Source organism: Bos grunniens, chromosome 19, assembly GCF_055505025.1.
Source record: "Bos grunniens cultivar Pamir isolate PY7600 chromosome 19, Bosgru_T2T1.0, whole genome shotgun sequence".
NCBI lineage: Eukaryota > Metazoa > Chordata > Mammalia > Artiodactyla > Bovidae > Bos > Bos grunniens.
Genome location: NC_141183.1, coordinates 48,763,634 through 48,787,442, shown reverse-complemented (window position 1 = coordinate 48,787,442; position 23,809 = coordinate 48,763,634). Strand labels below are relative to the sequence as shown.

Genomic DNA, 23,809 nt, shown 5'->3' with positions numbered 1-23,809 from the left:
TGTTACTTACAGCCTTAGGAGCCACATATCCACCAGGTGCCATGCCTATCCCTGTGGAGAGTTCAAACAGGTCATTCAGACCACTGCTGACCACAGCAGGAGTAGGGGAGGGAGCAAAGGTTGCAGGCACTGATGACGGGATGAAGGACTGTCCCACCTGCAGGGAAGAAAAGGGAAGGGGAGCAGGGAGATCAGCAAGAACAGATTAATAGTTCTTAAAGTGTTGTTATCTATTTTAAGTTATCGGTAAATCAGTAAGAACACACCATAATTATAATATTCTTAGGAGTTTAACTCATATATTCTGTCCTTTAAATCATCATGGTTATTTTTTCATCATTGAAAAGATATACACACTCTTTAGACGTTCTATTAAAAGAGTAATCAGCAGGATCAGGAACACAGTAACCCAAGGTTTTTTCTATTTGTTTCCAATTTTAGCTTCCATGATTCTGTGCAAAAGGCCTATAGTATCCCCAGGAAACTCTCCTGGGGGAGATGGATACTCATACTCCCCAATTCTTTTACGAGGAGAGTCTCACTTGGAGTCCAGCTGTCTCTCAAGCTCTTTGTAGATGACAGAAGAGAATAAGGGTATTCTCACATCAAGATGGGAGGTTTCATTTCCTCTGGCTCTTTACCATCAGGAAGACAAAGAACTCTGTAGACACCAGAGCGCCAATCCCTAAAGACACCCTTACAGCACATGTGATGTATAGTTCCAAAGATTCCAAGTAACCCTACACTACTATCTACTCTTCTTAACACTGCCATAGAGGTTCTGGTGTACAGGGCTAGACAGCAGCGGTGGCTGGTCTGAGAAGGTGCGCATAGGAAAGGCATCAAACGGGGGCAGCGCATCCCATGGTGAAAAAACCGATGGCACTTACTGCCGGACTTCCTCCAATGCCCCCGCCAAGGTCACTGCCAAGCTGAAAGAGAGAAGGAGAGAGAGGAGAGAAAGGTAGAGTTCATTTAGCTAAGTACTAGATGCCCATAAAGAATGTGCAAATTGCTCTACCAAGTTTGCAGGGAACACATGCTATTCAACTTCACTCCCAAAGTCTAAAGAAATTCTAGATTGCAAAGAAATACATCCTAAGGGAACTAAGTAGGGGACATGATGATGTGTGGGAGTTTCGAGAAAACCTGGAAAAAAGATGGAGCTGGGACACCTCAGGGATGTTTCAGATCCAATCTTTCCACTGGGGTACACAGACACAAACCCAAACAGCATTTAAAGAATTTACATATTCCAAAAAGCTCTATCTCCAGGTAGTAATGTTTTGGATACGTCTTATTTTTTAAAAGGAAATTTGAGGGGGAAAAAAGAAAACAAAAATGAAAATGTGCTTTGAACTACAAAACTTGCTGCCTCACTGAGAAAGTGGGGGCCAAACCATTAGTGAACTGCAATTTCAAGCTCCAAAAATTACAGCTGGAACAAGAGGGATTTTCAGTTTAGAACTTTGCTAAGAAAGCAAACAGCTGGGTTAGGAGGATAGCCTACCTGGGGAGGAAGTGGGAAGGCTTGCCATTTTTCAACTCTCACAGCCAGTACAATTAAGGGGAAAATGCTGTGATTTCTCTGAAGTCGATTATTTAAAAGGATGTTAGCTACTAAAGAATTAGATTAACATAAGTAGCTTGGTGACAGGAAAATAATTCCACATGGTCTTAGCTCTGCCTCCCACCACCCCCCACACCCCGCCAGGGCTCTGATATAATTCACCCTGAATTTCAGGACAAAAGTATTTAAAAGAACTGAAGCTGAAAACAGCTAGCATGAAGAAACATAAAACACACATACACCAAACTAACCGTGCTGTTGAAAAGGCCAACGCCACTTTTTTTGTGTTACAATTTCACACTGCTGCTTCCCTAGTTCTCACTGTGTATCTAAAATTCATCTCTGAATCACCAAATGCCTTGTCTGCTTTACAAAACAGTTTCCTTTATTATCATTTAGTGATAGAAACTTGGAGAGCTCGATGCTATGGATGTGTTAAAAAAAAAAACTGTACTATCTTCAGGATTTGAGAGAGAGGATTTATTATCTTCTCAGTGAACAGATACATAAAACTGAGTTGTCAAATCTCAAAAATAATATATATATTGAAAAAGAATGGGACTTATGACATTCTGTTTCCATCATAGCAGGGGAAAAAAAAAAAACCCCACCCAGACAGGCACTGCCTAACGGGCACAAATAAGCTGCTCTGCACTAGGCTACAGAGCACTCCAAACCTGAGTCAACACTTCCAAAACCTGGTTCTGAAGACTACGTAATGGTTGGACCTGGGACGACATGTCGCAGGCAGAGACAGATGAAAAGGTCATCACAACCAAGACTCTGAGTAACTGGAAACATGACAGCAAACGGAAAGGACATTACGCTTCTGCCTTCTCCCTGTTCCTAGAACAGCCCACATCCAGAGCACGAGAGTCCTTTTATTCAAACACACACTTACATAACGTTTGTTGGAGAAAAGGTACAATGGGGAATGTAAAGATGCCAGGTGATGGGGGGGATACACAGACAAACCAGATCCAGGCTTTACAAACTAGCAGAAAAATAAAACACGAATGCAAAACCATACAGAACATGCTAACACAAAAAAAGCAAAGTTCTAGAGAGAAGAGCCTCCTTTTGGCTGAAGGATAATGAAAAGATGCTTCTGAAATTACAGAAGGCAAAAATGGGAGAGGTTATTTCTCAGAATGTACAAAGGTTAAAAAAGTAGGAATAAAAGCATGATCAAGAAGAATGAGCAGTCTAAGTAGATTGGAGCACAGGGTAGATACGTGTCAAAAAAGAAAGAAGCCATAGAAAACAAATTTGCAAAAGCAAGCTGCTTATGGGAGGTCTTTAGTTTTCAATTTCTCCTTATGAAACTTGGAGGTTTCTTAGAGTATCAAACTTTCTAAGAGTATTAATAACTATCTCAATTTTGTTCTAATAACTATGGCTTTCAACCTTAAAGACAAAGTGGAATCAACCACCTTTTTGTGGGGAGTTGTTGTTCAGCTGCTAAGTCATGTCTGAGTCTTTGTGATCCCATGGGCTGTGTACATCGGGGGAAGGGGACTTTTAAAACCACTGATGCCCGAGTCTCAGTTCCAGTCATAGTGATTTAATTGTTCTGAGGTGTAGCCTGGGCATCAGAATTTTAAAAAGTTGCCCTAGTGATTCCAATGTACAGACAAGGTTGAAAACCACTGCCTTAGAGAATTGACTATTATCTGGAGTCAAACAAGAGTTATCAGTTTAGAAATTACTTTGGAGCTATCTCCTGAATTGAAAAGGAAGCTAGAACTTGAGCAGAAAGAAAAGCCCTTTCTAAGGAAGGCAATGATGCAGAATGTCTCATTTCTCCCAGTGCTGGTTTTGATCTGGTTTTATGACTTTCTGATGGGCTTACACATTCTCCCCACCAGCCATTATCCTCCCTTCTGGGTTATCTCACAACTCAAGTTTGAAAGAGATGGAATTCTTTATAGACCTAGTTGGGACTTGATGGCAAGAAAAAAAAACACACTGGAAGAGAAACAGCAATATTATCAAAGATGCTAAATTCAATAAAAGGTAGTGAAAAAAGGCACTCACTAGTGGTGTTATTTCCAAAGGGAAAAAAGCCCATTTATAGCCCTTATTTTCTTAGATTTCATTCTTATTTGAGCATTATATGAGTATTATCTTAGCTGGACAGGATCTAAATGTACTCTTCCCCGCCCCCCCATGCTGCTTGTCAATTTTATTCAAAACCATATGAGAAACTGAAAAGCAATTCTGACACTCCTCCATTTATGTTCAGCTGATCAGATACACCTGAGCTGCAACCCAGACTCAAGATCTCTGATCTTAGAGACAGAGAATGCAAGGGGTATTAGAGACACATAGCCAGAAATAAAAAGGTTCACCTAACTGGGCTATGTCCAGAGAGCACAAGTAAAGGACAATTTCAGTATGCTTTCTAACTAGCAAAACTATAGCTTATTCAGACTTTATTTGGCAGCCTTCCTTTTGACTGAAAGGTTTCTGAGAGGCTATCATCTTCCTCTGAAAATATGACGCAGGTGACAGCACAGTGACAGACAAGAGTAACAGGGGCTGTCAGCAAGGGCAGGAGCCCATTCCCCAGCGAGGGCCTCTCCCGTCTACAGTGACAAGCAGATTGAGGCAGATATTAATTGGGGGGTGAGCAGGGGAGGCTACAGAGCCGAACTAAACAAAGCAATGTTGTCATGTTAGCCTGAACCAGCCACTAATGTTTCAGTTCAGTTGCTGGTATTACCCTGAGTCAGACAAGATTCATTTGTTTGGTAATACTTTCTAATCAGGTCAGGTACAAAATCAATCAAACTGCACTTGTAAAAATTCAGTGATATCTGTTATCCAGTGAGCTAGGGGAGGTGAGTGTAAAGTAAGGTATGACTTTAATCTCAAATGCTGTATTATGTTTTAAGTGGTCTTTTGGGGCTATTTACCATTATTCCCAGGACTGCCTTAATGAGGCTGCTATTTTCTCCATGAAGGAAGTAATGTCAACTTGCTTCCCTGGTGGTTCAGGCAGTAAAGAATTTGCCTGCAGTGAAGGAGGCCCAGGTTTGATCCCTGGTTCGGGAAGACCCCCGGAGAAGGGAATGGCCACCCACTCCAGTGTTCTTGCTTGGAGGATTCCAAGGACAGAGGAGCCTGGCGAGCTACAGTCCACAGGGTCGCAAAGAATCAAACATGACTGAGCAACTAACACTTTTTTATAGACCAACTAAATCAGTACACAGGAAGATGAAGAAAGGAGGGGTTATAATTTCAAGAAGAGAATACTTTAAATGCTGCAAATTAAACAGAATTTTCCTAAAGGTCTGTAGTTGATACCCACGTCTAAAATTTCTGCTAGTGGTAAAGCTTCCCCAGCCTCTAATCTAAATCACATTAAATGGCACATTAACAGTAACACTAACATTGGCTACTGCCAAAGAGTGGGGTGCTTCAGCATGTCTGAATTAGTGCTCAAACAGCTCAGTTCGTGTTGAACTACAAAATAATGTATTGCTTCACTGTTCATTCAGTAATTGAATGCAAAGCAGTGATTTCATGGTGATTTATTTTAATTTATGGGCTAAAGAGATTTCAGCATGGATACATGAGTTCTGCTGCAGAACCTGGTTGAGTCAAAAGTTTGAGAGCTGAGTTTGCCTACCAAAAGGAAATTCCTTCATCCAATGGTAACATGCTTTAATATCAGAAGTACAAAAAAAGAATTCAAGACTGAGGTTCTGTAAGGCACGTCTGTCAGACTCTAAGAAAAGGACAAGTCTTGACATGGCCACCAAGTAGAGTGAAAATTAAACAAAACACAAAACCCCATGAATGTTCACAAAGACTAATCTGGGTTAGTCCCCTTGACAAGGTCCATCTGACCAGTCTAAAGTATACCTGTCTGCTTCTGAAACTATGGAGCTGTCTGAGAATATGAAGACATTCTCTTACTTAGAGGTAGCGATCTTAAGCTCACACATTTCTTTGCTCCTTTCTGGAATTACTACCTCTTATGTGATACTTTCCAGAACTGATTTAATTGAAGAGAGTCTAAGAAATGTTTCAGGGCATACAGTTTACCAATAGCTCTGCTAGGCAGGAATCAAAATAGAATGATGTAAAAATAGTACACAATGATTCCCATCACAAACAAAACTTATACCAAAATCTTACTGGCATCAAAAATATCAATCTGTGTTTTTCCTGTCAGTTTTAGATTTTAGTAGGCACACACTATCTCCGAGGTAAAGTATGGTTTTCAGCTGCTAGGCTGCAAATTTTAATCTGATTTTTCACAAAGCTATTTAGAAAAGCACCATAAAATATAACTAATTGAACCAGTGAAAAGAATCTGTAACTGTGCCAAAACTATTAGACAAACTCATGATGAGAACAGAACAGACTTGATGTGGAATAGCATAAAGGAGTTGAGATTATACAAAATCATCAGAAGACTCCTTAGCTTGAAGGAAAAAAAAAAAGTCTTATATCAACAGAAAAAGATGGTGATGTAATAGATTATTTTCTGAGATGGGACAGGGGACAGAATGTGATGAGAAGTTCCTAGAATGGCCATTACTGGTCTCTTAGGTCAGATATAACTCAATGTTCAATGTAGTAAAAGTCCACAGGAGCAGCTCTGTATCTGGTCTCATCTTCCTTTGCAGTAATTATCTGACGATGTACTTGTTCACAACTATATTCTCAATACATGGAATACAGCCTGACATAGAATAAGCACTCAAATATTTATTGAGTGACTGAATGTTTCACTAACCATATAAGCAGCGCTATTATTTCTTGGGGAGATAATTTTGAAATGAATCACTTCACTGGTGAAAATTATCACAAAATGGATAGAAGGCTGACAAAATTGTTTCACTAACTGCCCAGAGCACCGTTATCTCCATCAACACAGCCAAAACATATGAATAGAACCAATTAAGGGGAAAAAATGACCCCGTCCCCTCTATTCCCAACCAAAGCCAAAGCTTTTTCTAGAATCTGAATGTATTCTCTGAGTGGTTTTGACTGTCAGTTTTCATCACAAGAATGCACCATGCATCATTTTATTGCCTTGAAAGCACCTGCTTTGTATCACAGCTCACCACCAAATAGCTGGGAACACAGGATTTTGTGGCTCTACTTGAAAGAGGGTAAGATTAAGCAATCTTAGTCCTTTTGCTGGAAGACAGATGTATAAACTTATCCAATCCCTCTTCTCATTAATGAATATTTTTATTGTCTTTCTCAAACTTTCAAGTGCCTCCTAGTGGTAAGCTAGCTCAAATTCACATAGAGCGCACCAAATCCCATGGATGGAGGAGCCTGGTGGGCTACGGTCCATGGGGTCGCTAGGAGTCAGACACGACTGAGCAACTTCACTTTCACACATTGGAGAAGGAAATGGCAACCCACTCCAGTATTCTTGCCTGGAGAATCCCAGGGATGGGGGAGCCTGGTGGGCTGCCGTCTATGGGGTCGCACAGAGTTGGACGTGACTGAAGTGACTTAGCAGCAGCAGCAGCAGGAAGTATATCATGGAAAGGCCTAGGGCAAGCAAGTCTTGTGTTTTATCTTAAAACATTCATAAATTTTACATTCTAAGCCTTAATACGGTGTGTTTATGTTGCTTGCCATAGAGTAAAACTTAACACTACAAGATGAGGAACCAGGTTTATCCTGCAGCTTCAGGTGCACCCTATGCTCTGCTGTGTACTCCAGAGATTGTGTACTCCAGTTTGAGAAGGATCAAAGTTAAGTGAGACTGGACTCTATTATGGAAGATGACAATAACAAACTGCAGGAACCACAGGACACTGAAGGTGTGTATAAACTTTAAAGTTTTTAAAAAGTTCTGGGTTCAAAATCCTGACTGAGACTTGCTAGCTATGCGTCCTTCAGTTATCTGTCAAATAAGACCCAATACCAATTACCCTTCAGACTTATATTTTGAGGATTAGAAATTAGAAAAGTTCTAGCACAGAGATTGGCACTTGGTATTTGGTAATTATTCCTCAAACTGCCTGAGACCAGCCTTCAAGAAACCTATGCACTGATAAAAGAGACAGTGGTTACAAAAAGCCACTTAAGGATTTACCAGGCAAAACTGGGCTACGATTTACAAAGCTCTCTCTACAACACTTCCAACTCTAAAACTTAAGTTCTTAAATCACAGTAAATCTTTTCCAGAGGAAGAGAGATGGAGATGTAGCATGGATTTCCCATGGGCTAAAGAAACCTCAAAATCATTACTATAATCGTGCATCAGTTAAAATATCTGAAAGGTAAAAATCTGTAAGAAACAGGTAGGATGTTCTGAAAAACATACACTGGGGTCTGGAAAAGGCAGTTTCTCCTCTCTCCTACTCTGTTTTAGCTGGGCACTCTGCGAGCACATTTCTCTGGCAGGAAACCCCCTGTCAGCATAGAGAAAGGGCATTCTGGATGACGTTTCTTCTTCATTCTTGATATACAATAGCACCATTTTTCTAAACAGAGTAACACACAGCACCTTGGATGAAAAGAAGGCCATAATTTAGCCAAGGTCTTTGCTGACAGTCTGAAAATAATGGAAACAAATAATCAAGATTCAATTATCACTTGAGTGCTCCTTAGAGATATCACACTCACCAGCACATGTTGTATCTGTATAACGTGTATGCAAGGTTTACACACATGGGTGCCGGGTCATCTCCCATATACACCAAACCAGAAGGGTCTGCACTGTCAGAAAAGCCACACTACCCAGGATGAGCAGTTTCTTAGATTTGGTAGCTGGGGCATCAAAAGACACCCATACAGCTTCTAAAACAAAGAAGTAAAAACCCCAATAACACTGAAACAGTATACTGCACTGCTCTACACATAGAACAGATCAATCTCGTAAGTTTCATTAACTGAAATTCATTCCACATCAAGCAGACAGTGAAGTCTGTACTAACAGAAGGAAACTATGTTTTAAACAAAAGAGAATATGCTAAAGGACAAGGAAAAACTAAGGAGGAAAGTGAAGAGTATATCAGAAATCCATTTTCATTTAAGTACAGTGATACAGAAACATTTTAAAAAATCTGAAGCTCTGTACACATCAATGATTTTCAAAGGCAAAGTGAAGTGAAAGTTGCTCAGTTGTGTCCGATTCTATGCAACCCCATGGACTATACAGTCCATGGAATTCTCCAGACCAGAATAGTGGAGTGGGTAGCCTTTTCCTTCTCCAGGGGATCTTCCCAACCCAGGGATTGAACTCAGGTCTCCTGCATTGCAGGTGGATTCTTTTTTTTTTTTTCTAATTTTATTTTATTTTTAAACTTTACATAATTGTATTAGTTTTGCCAAATATCAAAATGAATCCGCCACAGGTATACATGTGCTCCCCATCCTGAACCCTCCTCCCTCCTCCCTCCCCATACCATCCCCCTGGGCCGTCCCAGTGCACCAGCCCCAAGCATCCAGCATCGTGCATCGAACCTGGACTGGCAACTCATTTCCCACACGATATTTTACATGTTTCATTGCCATTCTCCCAAATCTTCCCACCCTCTCCCTCTCCCAGAGTCCATAAGACTGTTCTATACATCAGTGTCTCTTTTGCTGTCTCGTACACCGGGTTATTGTTACCATCTTTCTAAATTCCATATATATGCGTTAGTATACTGTATTTATGTTTTTCCTTCTGGCTTACTTCACTCTGTATAATAGGCTCCAGTTTCATCCACCTCATTAGAACTGATTCAAATGTATTCTTTTTAATGGCTGAGTAATACTCCATTGTGTATATGTACCACAGCTTTCTTATCCATTCATCTGCTGATGGACATCTAGATTGCTTCCATGTCTTGGCTATTATAAACAGTGCTGAGATGAACATTGGGGTACACATGTCTCTCTCCCTTCTGGTTTCCTCAGTGTGTATGCCCAGCAGTGGGGTTGCTGGATCATAAGGCAGTTCTATTTCCAGTTTTTTAAGGAATCTCCACACTGTTCTCCATAGTGGCTGTACTAGTTTGCATTCCCACCAACAGTGTAAGAGGGTTCCCTTTTCTCCACACCCTCTCCAGCATTTATTATTTGTAGACTTTTGGATCGCAGCCATTCTGACTGGTGTGAAATGGTACCTCACAGTGGTTTTGATTTGCATTTCTCTGATAATGAGTGATGTTGAGCATCTTTTCATGTGTTTGTTAGCCCTCTGTATGTCTTCTTTGGAGAAATGTCTATTTAGATCTTTGGCCCATTTTTTGATTGGGTCGTTTATTTTTCTGGAGTTGAGCTGTAGGAGTTGCTTGTATATTTTTGAGATTAGTTGTTTGTCGGTTGCTTCATTTGCTATTATTTTCTCCCATTCTGAAGGCTGTCTTTTCACCTTGCTAATAGTTTCCTTTGATGTGCAGAAGCTTTTAAGGTTAATTAGGTCCCATGTGTTTATTTTTGCTTTTATTTCCAATATTCTGGGAGGTGGGTCATAGAGGATCCTGCTGTGATGTATGTTGGAGAGTGTTTTGCCTATGTTCTCCTCTAGGAGTTTTATAGTTTCTGGTCTTACGTTTAGATCTTTAATCCATTTTGAGTTTACTTTTGTGTATGGTGTTAGAAAGTGGTCCAGTTTCATTCTTTTACAAGTGGTTGACCAGATTTCCCAGCACCACTTGTTAAAGAGATTGTCTTTAATCCATTGTATATTCTTGCCTCCTTTGTCAAAGATAAGGTGTCCATATGTGTGTGGATTTATCTCTGGGCTTTCTATTTTATTCCATTGATCAATATTTCTGTCTTTGTGCCAGTACCATACTGTCTTGCAGGTGGATTCTTTACCAGCTGAGCTACCAGGGAAACTCAATGGTTTTCAAAGAACTACCTCTAAAAAAGATAAATAAATAAACCAAGCAAAAACAAACAAAAAAACACCCAAGAAAACAAACCAAATAACAACAAAAAAACACCATGTTAAGAATCACTTGGGCGGCATGATGTGCACATGTGTGTGTGTTTTTTTTAATGTCACAGCTACATACCTACCTCACTCTGGTTTAAGAATAGCAGCTGTTATATGAGTCACTATTATTGATGGACAAAGGCTAGAGCCTTCAGGTAAGTTGTAATAAATAATAATAATAATGAATGAATGGATTGACAAGTATTTCCTGAATAACAGCTCTAGAAAAGTCACAATTCACTAAATCTCAAAATTCTGTAAGTGTGATGATGAAAGAGGGGAAATAAAATCTAATGGGAGGTTCACCAAGATATGAAAATGGAAGAATATTACTGTCCTCTAGTGAATTTCAAGTTTTAAGACAGAGGAACAGAAAATGGATAGATAATCTAAAATACAAGACAATTTTCAGTCTCCAATTATGGACCATGAGCGAGGGTAAATGAACCCTGAGCAAGGGTAAAAGAACCCTGGGAATGAGCAACTAAATCTAAATTGGTCAAATTCAACCTTTGGCCAATTTCTGATAGGCTGGATCACCTAATAGCAAATCACAGTAAGAAAATGTCCTAGAGTTGGGGGTAAGGGGTGAGGTGGGGAGGGACAGAACAAAGGTAAATTCAGAGAGGACTATTCTGTAGGAGGTGCCAAGACTCACCAGAATATAATTCTGTGGTAATCACTATCTTGGCTTAAAGACCAATTTTTAAACTCTCTACGTAACTTTATCTGGAACTTCACTTGGCTCAATATTCTCAGTCTTGGCTGCAAAATTAAAATAACCTGGATATTAAAAAAAAATAACATCATTGAAGAGAAGTGGACAACAGAGGATGAGATGGTTGGATGGTATCACTGACTCAATGGACATGAGTTTGAGCAAGTTCTGGGAGATGCTCAAGGACAGGGAAGCCTGGCATGCTACAGTCCATGGGGTGGCAAAGAGTTAGACACGACTGAGCGACTGAACAACAATAGGGTCCTTTCTCTCAGAAATTCTGTTTAATTGTTCTAGAGCTAGGTACAAACACTGCCAGTATATGTATTTTGTAAATACCAATTATGCAGCTAGAGTTGAGAACACAAAGCTTGGAATAAAAGCTAAGTAGCTGCCACGCTTCATTAGCAGCACACCACTGACCTCTATGGGTAAGGTTCTGTTAGAAACCAATGATAAAAGCAAGCAGAAACTTTGCAGAGAGCCTTTCTGAGATGAACACTGACGACGTAATCTGAGTGCTGCTTGCCAGACAACCACGTATTAATAACTCTGATCCAGGCTACATTTTAAATGGGGACCTGGGTCAAATTCTACCGTACCCAGCAACATTCTTCTTCCTAGAGAATAAAAGACAGACTTTTAACAAAATAATTTCAAGAGTTTCATGCCCTCCCTCAATGTGAGGCAGAGTAGGAGCCATCTTTCCAGGAATGTGTTTACTGAAGTCAGGAGAAAAAGTCACGGAGGTTTATCAATAGCTATTCCAACACCAAAGTGAAGTGGCTCACAGTGATTACAGATATTCCATGTCTTTATGATGCAAAATGTTGTCCGCAGACATGGGTGTCTGTTAGAAAAGGAGACTCCTAGGTCATACCCCAGACCAACAACAATTGTCTTGTTCAAGATCTCCATTTGATGTATGTACACATTAATTTGAGGAGCACTGTTAAAAAGGTAAGGATTCATTCAAAAAACAGCACTATCTATATAGATTAAATAAAAACCCTGAGAACTATTTTTGTCTTTAGATAATTTACACAAGAACAATAAAAACTTTTTAAAAATGGCACAGACTACTGCTGCCACAGAAATTCGTCTTTCACACAACCAGATTTAGGTCTCTTCCTTGTGATGTTCTCTTAAAAGGAATCTTGGTTCTTTGAGTGAATATATATTTAACTGCAAACAGATCCAAAGCAAAAAGAAGGGCTTTTCCTCCTCATTCTGATTTCTGGGATATATTTGTATCGCAGAATAAGCTGAAGAAACCTGCACGCAAACACTTTCTAGGGCTATAACACCAAGAATGCCATTTTAAATCTCAAAGTCAGAATAAGCTAAAATTTAGAATTACAGGAACATTACTGGGCTTACACAGCAACCCCTATATAATATTTAGACATCCAATTATAAAAAGTTTATTCTCTGCCCCAAAGAGAATATCCTTTGCAAAACAAAGAAAAAGCCCACATGTGACTTAGTCTACTACAATCTAAGAAAGTTCTAATCAATTTTCTTCCCGATATAAACTTTCCAGAATTCTATTAGATGACTGGATTGGCTGCATAAAATATAAAGAAAAAACTCACTGGTGTTAAGGACCAGCAAGAGCTAAGATAAAAAGAGTTAAGATACCAAGCCAAACGGAAATAATATTCTCTTTCCTTCCATGCTAGCTAAAGTGGGTCAAGAAACAAGAGGACAGAATCCTGGGCCAGGCATCATCGAAATACAGAGCCTCTTTCTCCCTTCTATCCTTCAAATTTAATTTCTTTGTCTTCTTAGGTTCAATGAGTCCACCATGTTGTAAACTTCTAGAGAAATAAGCAGGGTTGTTAAGGCATAAACGTGAGGATAATTTAACATTTAACTTGTAGTTCATACGTCAACAGAATACGAAGAGCTGTTTCAACGTTTAGAAGGGATTTCTGGGAGTCTGCATGAATATTTCAATATTCATTTGTCAGTCTCCTGAGTCTAGAAAGGAGGCTATAGAGCAATGCAGAATATCACATGAGGAAGCTATTCAGTCAACTCTGTTCATTAAAGAGATGTGAATATGAAAAGTAATGCTTATATTCGCACAAAGACAAAAGGAATGCTCATCTGTGTCACCATTAGCTACGGTCCAGAGCTTGGTCAGTATATAGACCCTGGAAGCAGTGATTTCCATTAGTAAAATGTATCATCCACAGAGATATGACGGTAACCCTATCTCCTTAGACTCTCTGTCAGTCAAAAGTTAATGCACCTGTACTGGCTGGTATAAATCCCAGACATAATAACACTGTTCATAAAGTAGAAGAGAAAATGTCAGTGTATGAAACAGAAAGGAAGGCTGTTTTGTTTATATAATCTCTGAGGACATAATATTTTTGTATCTAAGGCACTGACTTTCAATTTCTAATTCTGGGAAATAAATCAGTTTGTTGGGCATATATATAGTCATCAGGTTGGCAAACATCTTATTTGCAAGTGTCCTGCTAAAACAGCTTAATTCCACCACAATTAAGTATCTAATTTGCAGGGAGCCATGTGATAAGACCTCTTATTTCTCTGGCCTGCCTCTCTACCCAGATGGAAGGTCATCCTTAATATTTCTCATGTATCCTGCACAGCAACAGTAAGTAATTGGCACATATTCACAGACACTTTGGACTTTGGAGCCTTTTAGTATTAGAATCCTGGAAGCTAATTAAATTGGAAGTATGACAGTGTGGAGTGGGAGATGTGGATGGAGAAGAGGAAAAAAGAACCAATCAAGAAGTACTTTCCAACTGTAAGAAAGATACAGTAAAAAAAAAACCCAACCACAAATGGCTCAAATGTCTGCCTCAGAATCTTTCAGAATTAGATAAGGTATAAGCCAATAAAATACTGAAATAAAAAAAGGCAAAAGCTTGAAAGCCTCAAAGTAGGATGATCACTATGAGATCATTTAAATGATGTTCAGGTCAAAAGGGGAATTACAGCGGCCATCCAGAGTTAAGCAGCAGGAGCAATAATAAGCTCTGGAAAGGCAACTAGGTTGGTTAAACACCAAAAGTTCTATTTAAAGGCAGGACAACAAAATAATCCTGTACACATGCAAACACTCCCCATACAGTATCATTTAATTCTCTAGAGACACATAATCCTGTCCTTTATCAAAGGACATTGCTCTGCTTGTCATCTAGCTCTAAAAAGGTGAAAGATTAAATGTTCTTCAGCATATCAATCATTAAAAATAACTCCCAAAATTTAAAAACAAAAAGAATTTAAAAGAACTAAAAGAAAGAAGGAAGATGCTTACCAGACTATCTAGGCCTCCTCCCAAGAGATCCACTGCTCCCATCTGCATGGAAGATACCTGTGGCACATTGACTGGGGGACCAAGGTCAAGGTTTAAAAGATCCCCCAGAAGGTCACCCTGGGAGGGAATAACCTGAGGCTGCTCCAGGTTGGTGGCAGTGGTGGTGCCCACAGGGCTGTCTCCTGCATCAGTGCTGCAAGGTACAAACAGAAAGAGGGGAACAGAGAAAAGTCAGTTTTAGCAGAGACTTGGTAACAAGGCAACGAGCCAATGTCATATGCTCTTATACAATATAACCTCTTCAATCAATTTTATATTATACTATATATACAACGACCTCATCAATCAATTTTAATTGAGCACCTACTCTGTAAGGGAACACTGTAATGAGAACTCTGGAGAAATATCTAAAAAAAATAAAGAGAGAAATATATTTCCTGTCTTCAAATAACTTACACTTGAACAAACCAACCCCAAAACCAGTATTGACAAAACAAGTGGAAAGCACATTCACTGCGGAACAGCAGAAATGAGACTGTGTGTCTGTCTGTACAATGACAGACTACAGATGAGATGCAGACGGGGCTGATTCCCAAAAGCTTCTGAGGATGGTTTTAGGGCTAGATTTTTAAGAATAACATAGCATAGTTATAAGGAACTACCAGGGAGAGACCTTCCAAAAATGAAGGGATAGTTTGTGCAAAGGCATAGAAATAAACAATTTGACTTTTACGGACAGTGAAAAAATCATATTGGCAGGAGCAGACACTGTAAGATTTAGGGGAAATGAAGATGAGAAAAATACAACTCTGAAAACAGGTCTGGAGAGTTAATTTTTATATGATAGGCAATGCTGAATCACTTTTATTTGTTGAACAAAACTAAAAATAACATTTAGAGGAACACTATTCTAGCAGCTGTGTGACAGTGGACTGAAGTTGGGAGAATGGACATGAAGATGAGCTGAGAGTAATTGTTTAAAAAGGGAATAGTGAGTTTTAAGAAAGGACTAGTCCTTTTAACATTAAATTGATTACTCTTAGCTCATCTTCATGTCCACTCTCCCAACTTCAGTCCACTATACACACACCCACTACAGTAATGTTCTAGACCTGTTTTCAGAGTTGTATATTCCTCATCTTCAAGTCCCCTAAATCTTACCAAGTGAAAAAAAAAAAATCTCAAAAGAAAATTTCCAGCTCAGTTGGCTTCACTGTGAAGTATTCCAAACATTTATGCAAAAAGTAAAACCAATTTTAGATAAACTTTAATAAAACAGAATAGAGAATGGCAATTGAAAAAATCTGAAAGTTCAGTTTTGACTATTAAGGAATTATTCCTAACTTTGGCTTGATAATATAATTTTTTTAAAAACTGCTTATTTTTTAGAGATACCAATTAAAGTACTTATGAATGAAGTGATATGAGGTCTGAAATTTAAAATACTCCAGTTCCCTAAAAAAAAAATTGTGGGAGTGATAAATGAAACAAAATTGGCAAAATACTGATGACTGTTGAAGCTGAGTGTTGATTATGTTTTAACATTCTATCTTGTGTGTTTTCTAAGACATAAAATAATTTTTTAAAACAAAAAATATTCTGTAAAAATCCCATTAATAAACAAATGCTTTCTCTAAAAACCCTGGGTAGGTTTTTTTTTTTAATTATTTTTTATTGGCGTAAAGTTGCTTTACAATGTTGTTTTAGTTTATGCTGTAGAGGCAAAGTGCATCAGCTGTGTATTTACATATATCCCCTCTTCCTAGTTAGGTTTTGACAATGCTTGAACAAAGAAGAAAGAAGAATCAAATTCAGAGGAAAAAACAAACAAAAACAAAGAAGCAAAAGACTAGTGATGCTCCTTATAAGAGGAATCTGGAGGGGTAACAGGGAAAATTATATGTTGCTTTCAATTCTGTTAAGTTTCAAGGAAGAAAAACAAATAGCGAAGTTCAATAGACAGCTAAAGCCAAGGAATTGGCAGTCAAGAGTTACAGAAGTAAACCTGGGAAGAAATTCATGCACACACTTCCAGTGAAATAAACAGAGTAACACTGGGGGTATTGTAAGAATGGGGCAATTAGAGTAAGATGACCAGGACCAAGCTTTGGCTCCACTAATAACTAGTTGCATGCATTGTCCCAGGCAAGTGACCACCTCTCTGAGACAAAGCTTCCTCACCAATAAAATGATAACAAAACAAAGCAATCTATTTTAGGAAGGATCAAATGAAGTGAGTGAAAGTCGCTTAGTCCTGTCCAACTCTTTGCCACCCATGGACTATACAGTCCATGTATTTCTCCAGGCCAGGATATTGGAGTGGGTAGCCTTTCCCTTCTCCAGGGGATCTTCCCAACCCAAGGATCAAACCCAGGTCTCCTACATTGCAGGTGGATTCTTTACTAGCTGAGGCACCAGGGAAACCCAAGAATACTGGAGTGGGTAGCCTGTCCCTTCTCCAGGAGATCTTCCTGACCCAAGAATTGAACCAGGGTTTCTTGCATTGTCCGCGGTTTCTTTACCAGCTGAGCTACCGGGGAAGCTCCAAATGAAAACATGGTATCAACTGTAAAGTTTTGTAATATATCAGTGGTAACCCAGGTGAGCTATTTAAAATCCAAAAAGATGATGCTATTAAAGAATTGCACTCAATATGTCAGCAAATTTGGAAAACTCAGCTGTGGCCACAGGACTGGAAAAGGTTAGTTTTCATTCCAATCTCAAAGAAAGGCAGTGCCAAAGAATGTTCAAGCTATGGCACAACTGCGTTCATTTAGCATGCTAGTAAGGTTATGCTCAAAATCCTTCAAGCTAGCTTTAGCCTCAGTGAGGCAAGAACTTCCAGCTGTACAAGCTAGATTTAGAAAACGGAGAGGAACCAGAGATCAAATTGCCAATATCACTGGATCACAGAGAAAGCAAGGGAATTCTAGAAAAATATCTACTTCTGCTTCACTGACTACACGTAAGTCTTTGACTATGTGGAACACATTAAACTGTGGAAGAGTCTTAAGAGAGATGAGAATACCAAACCACCTTACCGGCCTCCTGAGAAACCTGTATGTGGGTCAAGAAGCAACAGTTAGAACTGGACATGGAACAACAAACTGGTTCCAGATTGGGAAAGGAGTAGGTCAAGGCTGTTTATTGTCAACCTGCTTATTTCACTTATATGCAGAGTACATCATGTGAAATGCTGGGATGGATGAAGCACAAGCTGGAATCAAGACTGCCAGGAGAAATATCAACAACCTCAGATATGCAGATGACACCACTCTAATGGCAGAAAGTGAAAAGGAACTAAAGAGCCTCTTGCTTGATGAAGGTGAAAGAGCTGGCTTAAAACTCAACATTCAGAAAACTAAGATCATGGCATCTGGTTCCATCACTTCATAGCAAATAGATGGGGATTAAATGGAAACAGTGGCAGATTTTATCTTCTTGGGCTCCAAAATCACTGTGGACTGTGATCCACATGACTGCAGCCATGAAATTAAAAGATGCTTGCTCCTTGGAAGGAAAGCTATGACAAACCTAGACAGCATATTAAAAAGTAGAGACATCACTTTGACAATAAAGGTCCACATAATCAAAACTATGGCTTTTCCAGTAGTCATGTGCGGATGAGCGAGTTGGACCATAAAGCAGGCTGATCGCTGAAGAATTGATGCTTTTGAACTATGGTGCTGGTGAAGACTCTTGAGAGTCCCTTGGACTGCAAGAAGATCAAACCAGTCAATCCTAAAGGAAATCAACCCTGAATATTCACTGGAAGGACTGTTGCTGAAGCTGAAGCTCTAGTACTTTGGCCACCTGACGCAAAAAGTCAACTCACTGGAAAAGACCCTGATGGTGGGGAAGACTGAGGGCAAGAAGAGAAGCAGGCAACAGAGGATGAGATGGCTGGATGGTACCACTGACTCAATGGACATGAGTTTGAGCAAACTCCAGGAGACAGTGAAGGACAGGGAAACCCAGTGTGCTGCAGTCCACAGGGTCACAGAGTCAGACGCGACTTAGCGACTGAACAACAAAAGACTTTTTTTAGACGTAATACTACTGCACATTTAACAGACTACACTATAGACCAGATGTAACTTTTGTATGCACTCAGAAATACCAACAAAAAATTTGTGACTCGCTTTATTGCAGTGTTCTGGATCCAGAGCCCACAATCTCTATGGTATGCCTGTATATGTTTTTTACCAAGTTTTCAACTATGGGAAAATTTCTAGCCTCATCTTTTAGAGTCTTAAGCAACCTTCAAACTTTATCCATTCAGAAAGTTTTTACCACAATTTTCTAAAGGCATAATCTTACCAACCCTGAGATTAGAACTCAAAAAGGTCTTTTATCCATTATATGTGTGTAGTCACTAGAATTCAGATGAAGCCCCCAAGGCAGCAGAACAGGTTTACCAAAAGCATAGCAAAGCTTAAGGAAGACCAACTTCGTCTATACAAAGAATCACTTCTCAATCAAACCAAGTTTACCTGCTTACCTCCCATGATGTATTGGCAAGTGTTTGCGATGGATTCCATGACTTCCTTCCACAAAAGCATTGGGCGGCTTATGGTACACTGAGGCCAAAGAACCAATGTGGCAGATTAGCTCATCCAGTAGAGTTGGCTCAATAAGATCTGTCTCCTCAGAAATCAGTGGCTTTTCAGACAAGACTACTTCTTTAGCTGTGACAGGATCAGTTGAGAGAAGGCGCCAATAAATATAGCCCCGGTCTCGAAGGTCAGGATTATCAGAATCCTAATGAAAAGGCAAACACAAGAAGGTTTAAATGTAATTCTTTTCCATATAGAAACTCAAACTGCTGATTTATTATCAAGGTAATGCTGTAGCAATTTATGCAGGGTTGGCTGTTAGAAGATATTTAGACTCAATATGTTTTTAATATACTCATAATTCTGAAATCTCTAACGTTTCAAAGAATTTAAATATAAATTGAGGTTAGTTCTAAGACTCAAATTCAGAAAGGAAGTTGGGAAGAAGAAAATAAAGTTTAACCTAAGAAAAATCAATTGCTTCAAATGTCCTTGGGACATAAAAATGTTTTTAACTGCTATAAATATTAGCAGAATTATTCATGAAACACATCTTACATATATTTCACCCATACCTTCTTTCTTTATTCAAATATTAAGTATCTCCCGTGGAGACACTGGCTAGGCCCCGGCAACAGAGACAACATATGGTGCCTGGCTTCAAAGAGCTCAAAGAACATTAATTATTTATTAAAATATGAGAGGTGCTATCATCTAAATAATAAAAAAAAAACAACTGTTTAAGACAGCATATAAAACTAAGTGCTTCTAAAAAGGGTGACAGATTTAGTGTCCTCGTTTCTTTGTGTGGTGGTTTAAATAATTTTATACATGATTGTGGCTGAGGAAAATTTATTATCAATGCCACAGCACAATTTAGAAATGAATAATATAAAAGTAAGTCTCCCCCAATCACCCAGCCCTCCCCTACCTTAACTCCCCCATCCCCCAAGTACCCATCCATATGAATAGTGCACTATGAGCTCACACACACACATATATTCATTTTACACAAAGCCAGTTTCATCCTATACTCCTCCTCACGCTGCTCTCCATAGTGGCACACACAGCTGTCATTTTTCCACTATATACACAGCACTGCATCATTATTTACTAGTGTCCCATTGATGAACATTTAGATTGCTGCCTCCTTCTCCCTCCTTTATACTATTCAGTTTTGTGGTCATTACAAAGTGGCAGTAAATATCCCGGTATCTACCTCCGAGAGTCTGTCTATATGGTGGCATTCATCTACCCATGAATTGTTTCAGTGGTATTATGTTATTAAAGGCAACAATCAGCCCCATTTCAATTTCTGTATCTAAAACACACAAAGAAAAGTATTTCTTTAAAGTAGGCCAGGGTTTTCCCATGAGTCTGTACATAAGCAGATGAACTGGTTCATAATTTAGCCACTTAAGGCACTTGCCATTCAGCTCAAAACCAGAAATGACCCAGATTGCTTTACATAGATTTTCTTCATCATATGAGTGTTTATTTGAGTGTTGAGTGTTTATTTGCACCCAACATGGATTGCTGGTTAAAAATAAAAAAGTATAAAGAAAACTGAGATACAAGCTAATACAGCATAAAAATGGTAAATTTTATCTCAAGATAATCTTTATCATATTCACAGGTTGCATTATTCTAAAAGAAATGTACATATACATTCTTTACTTAAATCAAACTATCTGTAGTATTTGAAATACCATTAAAAAAAAGGAAACTGACAATATCCAAATTAGATGCATTTGTTTTGCTGCATGTTGAAGCAGGAAGTTTGCTCCTGAGGAAGTGTTTATAAATAGTTGACTGAAATCTCCTTAGATTTTCATTTGGAAACAAAACTTAAATATTATAAAACATAAGTTGATTTTTTTAAGAGTAGAATACAAGTTTCTCCGAGTATCACATCAGGAAAGCAATCCCCATCCCAGGTTTTATTGATATTTAAATTCAAAGTTTTAATCTGTACACTCAGTCCCCAAAGCACGTCATTTAAAATCTGTAGACTATGTTTTTTATTACACAATGAAAATGAATACTACACATTACTTAACTGGGAAAATTTTAATTTGTCTAGTAAGTTGTTAAATGTATTAAAACTATACAATACAGCTTAATAATATAATCAAATAATATAATCAAAGTAAAATTTTTTTACTTCAAATTATTTTTCTCATATATCAGCTACATATTTAACCAAAAAAAAAAAAATTTCTGTGGAGATTCACAAAATACATACTTCTATGAAAAAAGCTTGAGTCCCCCACAAATTCAAAACACTACAATAGGGTAATTTCTAGAGATAGCATCAATGGATTAAAGGGGGTACATGCTATAAATCTTAACAGTGACTTTACAATTTAGTCCTATGAGAAACGAGAAAATGAGTGCAAGTTTTTCATGACCAGAAGTCAAGAGTGGACAAGTATCTCCACTGTCCAAACTCAATTATCCTGAGGGCTAATCTGATAGGCCAACTATCAGCAGGCCTTCACTGACTCACTATTCACACGGAAGCCACGATAAATCAGGCCCAGTCAAGGCTAAAGACAAAAAAACAGAATCTTTTATGATTTTACAGTGTCATTATGTGTTTGGCGACTCAGAAAACTGTTTGGGATCTACTGTACTGCTACTCCGATAGGCCCTCGTGTGGATCTCAAGAAAATAATGTATTACCCAAAATTTGAGAGCTTCAAAACAATTCTTACCAGGAAAGCCCTAAAACAGTAATTCCTAAAACTATAACATGCATCAACATTTTAACACACCAAGAAAGCCATTTAAAGCACAGATTCCAGGGCTAACCCAGAGTTTCTGATTCATTATGTCAGAAGGGGGGCCCAGGGTTTCTGATTCATTATGTCAGAAGGGGGGGTCCAGGAATTTTTATTTTCAACAAGCACAGATGATTTTGATGATGGTGGTTTCTAGCTCACATATGGAAATACCAAGGTGAAGACTTCTTTCCATGTACTAAAAAGGGTAATTACTAAAGTTTGGACACTTCTCTGTGTATTCTTTATATTTCCTTTAAAACCATCAAAGTGAAAAAGAGATCTTATTAAAGGCATGGATTCAAGGGTTGTTCTTTTTTCATAACCAATAGTACTTCTAATTATACAACCATTTTACTTAAAATTAGAAGCACAAAGATTTCACACATACTTTCCTGAATCCTCAGCATAGATAAAGAACAAGATTAAGTCTACTATGAAGATAGAGGCACAGTGGTAAAGAATCCACCTGCCAATGCAGGAGACACAAGAGACACGGGTTTGATCCCTAGGTCATGAAGATCCCCTGGAGAAGGAAATGACAACCCGCTCCAGTATTCTTACCTAGAGAATCCCATGGACAGAGGTTCCAAACATCTGATATGGGAAAGAAATCTAGTCAGACAAGCCATTCAGAGGGGCAGTTAACTACATACTTATGCATAAGAGAACCTAAGACTGGTTAGTAATTTTTTACAGGGTCTCCAAGAGAAGAAAATATATGATTAAATAAATAAATACTTTGATAACAAACCCAAACAGGATAGTTTCTCATATACAACCCTTACTATAGGATGATGATACCAGTGTAATTCAGTAAAAACAATTCTAATAAGGGTCAAATCCTTGTTAGATCCCCAGCTCTCTACTAATTTGGCTTGATTCAGTGGTACATCCAACATCTGTAAGAACACAGGGAATTCTCCCTAACACTTTATCTCAGGTAAATAATAACAGTGAGTCTGGACTCTGACAAGAACCTAAAATACAGCTCTCCCATACTGCCTGTTAAAATACAAATACAGAGGTCTTAAGAGAAAAGGGACAGGGTTCAGAACTTGTGAACACAATGGAATCTACCAAGGACACCTGCCTGACTATGAGACTAGTCTTATCTATTCAGAGGTGACTGAAAAGGACCAAGGCAAAAAGTCCTTTTAGAAAACTGTTCTGACTCCATCTTAACAGAGATACAAATGGGTGGTCATGGGTCTAGACTAGGAAAGCTAGAATGCTCAATATAGATAATATTAATAACCACTGCCTTGATGATTATGTAAATTATTCTCCTTCAGGCAAAGGAAGATGCATAAAAGTTAAAAATTCTCTGAAGAGCTCTTACAAATAAATTGCAAAAGATGTCTCTATTTCCAGTGGGTATGAATGTCAAGTGGAGTCTCAGCAGTTAAGATGATTCTGAGTATTCCACACACAGCTAAACACAGTCATCTCTAATTTGGCTGAGGAATGATGTCATACAATATGAGCTAAGACAGTCCCTTACCTTCTGAGTAATTCTAGGTGCTGAGTGACCCAGCACTCTCATCTCTACCTATTCTCTTTCTTTTCTACTTGTTGTGGTAAGTTTCACAAGGGGCCAAATACTGCTGATGGTTTGAAATGTAGCCCTCAAGGGAGAGTTAAAATTTGAATACAAAGTAAACATTGTAATAAACAGAAATCCTGTGATTCTTGGAAAATGGTATTTCTGAGAAAGCTAAGAGACTGTATAAATGTGAATTTATCTGTATTTAGGGAGTTTTCTCAAGTATTACACAGGCATTGTTTATGTCAAGTTTACTATTTTACCATCTAGAATAAATGCCAGACATCTTTGGATTTGGTTAATTTATATAAAGCTCTTTCTTTTGCACAAAGAAGAGAGGCTCCAAAGCCTGTAACAAAAGGCAGAAATGAGCTTCAAGGCCCTAAGATGAAGTCAAACACATCACTAATTTAATGGCAGTCACCCT

At 38.6% G+C, this 23,809-nt stretch overlaps 1 protein-coding gene across 6 annotated transcripts in view; it reads right to left on the bottom strand.

The window, feature by feature from the left end:
* AP2B1 (adaptor related protein complex 2 subunit beta 1) overlaps nucleotides 1-23,809 on the bottom strand; it is a 116,596-nt gene that overhangs the window by 41,047 nt on the left and 51,740 nt on the right. For 3 of the 6 annotated variants that reach the window (XM_086360323.1, XM_086360320.1, XM_086360322.1), the window contains 4 exons: nucleotides 18,999-19,258; nucleotides 14,498-14,690; nucleotides 891-932; nucleotides 11-157 (listed from right to left, as the gene is read on the bottom strand). In XM_086360323.1, the coding sequence (XP_086216449.1) occupies nucleotides 11-157; nucleotides 891-932; nucleotides 14,498-14,690; nucleotides 18,999-19,258 (642 nt within the window). The remainder of the gene's footprint in view (nucleotides 1-10; nucleotides 158-890; nucleotides 933-14,497; nucleotides 14,691-18,998; nucleotides 19,259-23,809) is intronic. The other 3 variants (XM_086360326.1, XM_086360324.1, XM_086360325.1) reach the window with 1 other exon arrangement.